This window comes from Nicotiana sylvestris, chromosome 5 (assembly GCF_000393655.2).
Source record: "Nicotiana sylvestris chromosome 5, ASM39365v2, whole genome shotgun sequence".
NCBI classification, from domain to species: domain Eukaryota; kingdom Viridiplantae; phylum Streptophyta; class Magnoliopsida; order Solanales; family Solanaceae; genus Nicotiana; species Nicotiana sylvestris.
The window spans coordinates 9,575,559-9,580,434 of record NC_091061.1 but is presented as its reverse complement, the minus strand read 5'-3'; the positions used below and the strand labels follow the sequence as shown (position 1 = coordinate 9,580,434).

Here is a 4,876-nt window from a genome sequence, read left to right as displayed (position 1 = left end):
TTTGCGAAAAGCAAACACGAACACATGTTGGAAATATCAAAAAATTTAGGGTAACAAATACCAAATAATCGTACATAGAAACTCCAAGAACAAAATTAGACAACATCTAATCAGATGTTCCCTCCTTGGTATTTCTCAGGAAATGATAAACTTACAATTTATGTCCAACTACTTAAAAAAGATTCAAATTCTTGATCACTAAATGACCTTTGATCAGACAAACGTAAGGCCTCCAAAGATGTTAACGACACAATACCTTGCTGCAAGAGTAAATAAAAATACATCACCAGCTTCACATAACATCAACAGGTAAAGATAAATAAGACGGAAATTGTAAATGACACTCACACAGCACAACATCAAGATAACAACAAACCAACTCTACAAAATGTGATGTGGTGATAGTAAGATACTTTGAACAGGCTAGAACATCTAAATCAATCATTATCATGACAAAGTATAAGATGAAATCCAACTTCTACCCGGGCTAAGTTTAAATGCTACACGTGGTACTCAGATGATACTAACAGCATTTTTAATGTCATATCTATAACAAATTGCATGGTCTGTTAGAACACCCTTCCCTGTTCCATGCTGCCCAAGCATAGGTTTGCAGTTAGTTTTCTGCTTATAGCTTCTGAATAGATCTTCGTGAAATGCGCTCCTTGAAAGGATGGAAGTTGTAACTAATTTTGTAGAAAGTAAAGCCAATAAAGACCCTATAATTAACCCGGAACAGGAGACATAACCATCATTTTACATGTTGTGAGCCTTGGTTTTTCATAACTTGCAAGCACACGGTAAACACAGGTTGCAAATGTTTCATAAAAACAGAGAAAAAGTCACTATAGAGATGAGCTTCTTTGTGCGGTTTGATTAACATGGAATGAAAGAACAGGACATCGATCCATAGGAACAAAAGAAGTATAAGATCTCTGTTTCATGCACTTTTGGGCATAAGGAGAAAACAACAGAATGCGCATTCGGTTGTATTCTTGAATTTGGAATGAAAAGAGGAGTAATGCTTCCTAGCACGGGACAAAGAATAAGACCACTTAGATTAGAATAGCATTCACAGAGATGTTCTAACATAGAGTAGAATCAAACATGGAAGAGATTCATTGACAACAGTTAAAAGATAGGCGCCTAATTCCAATACAATAGGGGTTTATCAGTGCAAGTCAACTGAACACCGTGATTGATGAGTGGGTAGGTTGGGCTAGGTGCACCTCTCGCCCAATGGGAAGTAATGAGGCTAGTCTCCCCTTCCCCTCCAAACCCCCCGAATGAAGTAGTGGGGGCCCCTTCCCGCGTATGCGCCTTTATTTATATTTTTTTTATTTTTGAATTACCAACGAAGAATCTTTCTAAAAAAAATCTCTCTGGCAAAACACAATTCGTCGAGTTCAATTCAAGGTGCACCTTGCTTCTTTCTTTTTTTTCTTTTTTCAGGTAGCTTTTTCTTACGCCTATTTAGCTAGTGGGGCATTGGTCATAGCCGAATTCATCGAAGGGATAAAAAAAATAAAGAGAAAGGGAAGTTTTTTCTTTCTTTCAATCCAAATAAGAGAACAAAGCAGTGTTTTAAAAAGCGACGAAGCGACGCGAAGCGATGCCTTGTCGCTTTTCCATGCCTGAGGCGAGGCGACCACACGAAGCGCTCGCTTCAGTAGAAGAAGCGCGAAGCGAGAAGCGACAAAGCGCTCGCTTTTCTGATGGAGGGGGTCAGTTTTAAGGAAAAAAAAGTTTGGGTCAGTTTTTTTTAAAAAAAAAAGTTTGGGTCTGTTTTTTTATTATACAAAACAGACCCCTAAACTAAGTAAAGACCATTTCTCTCAAAATCAATTGTTGCTAGGGTTCAAGACTTCAACAGAGAAGCTCCAGGTTATTTTTCTTCTTTCTTCTCCTTTTTTTCTTTCTTCTTTCTTCATCTTGTTCCTGTCCAGTCACCTGCTCATAGCTAGGAAAGGTGCGAAATTTTTTTTCTCCTTTTTTTCTACTTATTTAGTATTATAGCCTTTATTAATTAATTTGTATGTGTATTTCACTTTATAAAGTTAATTATTGTGTGTGTGTATATATATATATATATATTATTTTCAGTTTATTTGATTAGTATTTTAGCCTTTATTTATTACTTTTTATGTGTATTTCAGTTTATAAAGTTAATTTTTATGTGATTTTGCTTGTGTTATGGTTTATGGAGGAATTGGTGGTAGTGGTACCTACTTTTAAGTTTTTAAATTGAACTTTTTGCTTATTTATATTATGTCTTTGCAAGGTCATTATGTTTTTTAAGAATTGCGCTTCACTTCAATGAAGCGTGTGCTTCGCTTTTGAAGCGAGGCGAGCCCCTGCCGCTTTTTTGCGCTTCTCGTTCTCAAAAACACTAGAACAAAGAAACCACTCAAAAATGGAAGTTAGATAAAGAAGTCTGAGTAAGAACTAGCACTAGACTTCCCCCCCCCCCTTTTCTTTTCTACTTTTTTTCTCTCCTTTTGTTTGTGCTTCCACTCGGGTTTTTCATTCTTTTTTATAGAGACCCGGGGAAATTCTATATAATAATACATGTAGAAAGGTGAGGGAGAGGTACTTTTGCCGGCATACGGAAAGAAAATCCGGGACGACGACTTTCAAAAGACGAGTAAGGGGCAGAAAAGAGGGAGGCTCTCGAAACCAAACGAGACTAGAAAGAACATAGGAATTAGCACCATTCATATGAGTTCTTTTGTCTCTTCGAGACAACAAAAGGACAACCCTCTCTATATCTCGGTCTCGGTTTAGCATCATATATCGCTCTGAAGAGCATTTTTCTTGGTTGTAGTGCGGATGTTGGAGCAGCTCCTCTATGTTGTGGGTGTGGAGGGGGGGGGTCTCCGCCTGATAGAGGCGGAAGCCCAAGCCACCGGAGCTATCTACGTCAAGTTTGTCAATTGAAAGAGGAAGGGGGACAACTCAAATGCCAACACAGAAATAGAAAGAGTCGTGCTTCAAAGTGGAATTCTTCTAAGATCCATTGCTCGATTTTGCTGCACGCTCTACTCCCAAAATGCAGAGAGACTTGCGAAGGCAGATCCGGGTTGATTGGTCCGGAAAGTCATGGGAGAGGCAGGCTAAGTAAAATAATATATTGGTGCTATTGATTATAGAATCTTATGAATCAAGCACGACACACTTTCTATATCTCCTCCACCTACAACGTAAACAACTTAGCTTAGAACACAACGTGTTCGCCACCACACTGGTTGGTGCCACAACAACAACATACCTAGTGTAATCCCACAAATGGAGTCTGGGGAGGGTAGTGTGTATGCAGACCTTACCCCTACCTTGTGCAGGTAGAGAGGCGGTTTCTGATAGAAACTCGGCTAAGGAAAGCATAATCACAATAATAAAGAAGATAATTATAAAACCGAAGCAGAAGCAACATAATCAAGTGTAATAGACATCTAAGAAAAAGGAAATACGAGAGTGCAACACATATTTTGAGCAAATTGTTGAGGCCACCTTGGCATGTCAATGAACAATCTTTCAATTTATGTAAAAGTATTCAATATTTTAACACTGCAATTGTCCAAGGATATTATGCTAACAGTAAAACAAAAAAAATCAATTCGTAGAAATTTTAGACCGATTATAAAACTGGACAAAATGATCCTTTATTCATATTAATCTATATCTATAGCAGGACAATTCAGACAAATACAGAAACAAGTAGCACGCTAATAACTGCATACCATAACATAATAAAAAATTTAAACAAAAATAAAGTACCTTATATGTTGCTTGGATACATGAAAACTCTAACCTTAGATCCCTGGAACCATTACAGAAAACAAATTTACAAAATTTTCTAAAAACAAATTTAATTAAAACACAATTAAATTAGGACTGAAGATAAAATGTACCATTGATTTAGGTGGCAGATTGGACTTGAATTTAGCTCTAACAACACCACTGTTACCATGTGGCCTACAAACTTTACCCCAAATACAACGATAATGTGAATTATTCTTCTTTGTTTTGGCCTTGTAAATATAAGCCATACGCTTTCCTAAGTACCAATCCACTTCTTCTTTAGTATTCACTCCCTCAATCTGAATCAATGACGTGCTTGGATACTGATTCGACTTCGACCTTAAAATCAAATATATTTTTTTCCAAAAAAAAAAATCAATTCGTGCCCAAAATCAATTGAAAAACACAAGTTAAATCCATAAACTTTGGAAAAAAAAATTAACTTTACCTTTTGTATCCAAGAACGGTACCTCTAACATAGAGCCTGCGAGAAGAAAGGAGAAAAGGGAAAGTAAGAATGTGATTTTTACAGAGGATTTTATGAAAAGGAGATGGAGATTGTAGTTGAAAATGAGAGAGTATTATACCTTACACGCTCTCCTTGGCGTCCCTTCACCATTTTCGACTGTGGGGCTCCACAACTGAGGAATTTGCCGGCAAGAAAGCTAAGCTAAATCCCTAGAATGTAGTAGAAGAGAGTTATTTATATTATTGGGTGGGGGTAGTATTTGGTTGAACAACGGGTGGGTTTGAGGCCCAGTTATAAATTGTTGGGCTCGACAATGATTTTGGGTCTAATTGAGAAGAAGAAGGTCAATGGTAGAAATGACAGGTAGCCACTTTAAAGGCTGCTATTTAGGAATTAAATTCAGTTAAATTTTTCTGGACAAAATATCCTGAAGTTAAAATTTTAATTCAAAAATTTCAGAGCAAAATAAGTACCGAATATTCTCCGAATAGTATTCCCAAAAATAGTTGTTTGTGCACCTACCCCATAAAAATGCAATGGTTGGCCAATTTTTGTGCTTCTTTCTTATAGTTAGCGACCACTTGAAATGTAATTCAAATACCCAATTTT

At 36.9% G+C, this 4,876-nt stretch overlaps 1 protein-coding gene across 1 annotated transcript; it reads right to left on the bottom strand.

Moving 5' to 3' along the window:
* On the bottom strand, positions 1-4,490 carry LOC104235573 (large ribosomal subunit protein eL33y). Its single transcript, XM_009789360.2, has 5 exons — positions 4,386-4,490; positions 4,247-4,282; positions 3,909-4,137; positions 3,775-3,817; positions 1-260 (listed from the first exon to the last, which is right to left on the bottom strand). The coding sequence occupies exons 1-4, from the start codon at positions 4,415-4,417 to the stop codon at positions 3,776-3,778; spliced, it is 339 nt and encodes a 112-aa protein (XP_009787662.1). The 5' UTR covers positions 4,418-4,490; the 3' UTR covers positions 1-260; position 3,775.
* Between the last annotated feature and the right edge of the window lie 386 nt (positions 4,491-4,876).

Excerpts from the sequence above, each read along its gene's own strand:
- LOC104235573 (XM_009789360.2), bottom strand. The coding sequence starts at position 4,417 with ATGGTGAAGGGACGCCAAGGAGAGCGTGTAAG. Across the intron at positions 4,283-4,385 it reads CGCCAAGGAGAGCGTGTAAG|GCTCTATGTTAGAGGTACCG; the intron begins GTATAATACTCT and ends TTCTTCTCGCAG. Across the intron at positions 3,818-3,908 it reads ATCTGCCACCTAAATCAATG|GGATCTAAGGTTAGAGTTTT; the intron begins GTACATTTTATC and ends TAATGGTTCCAG.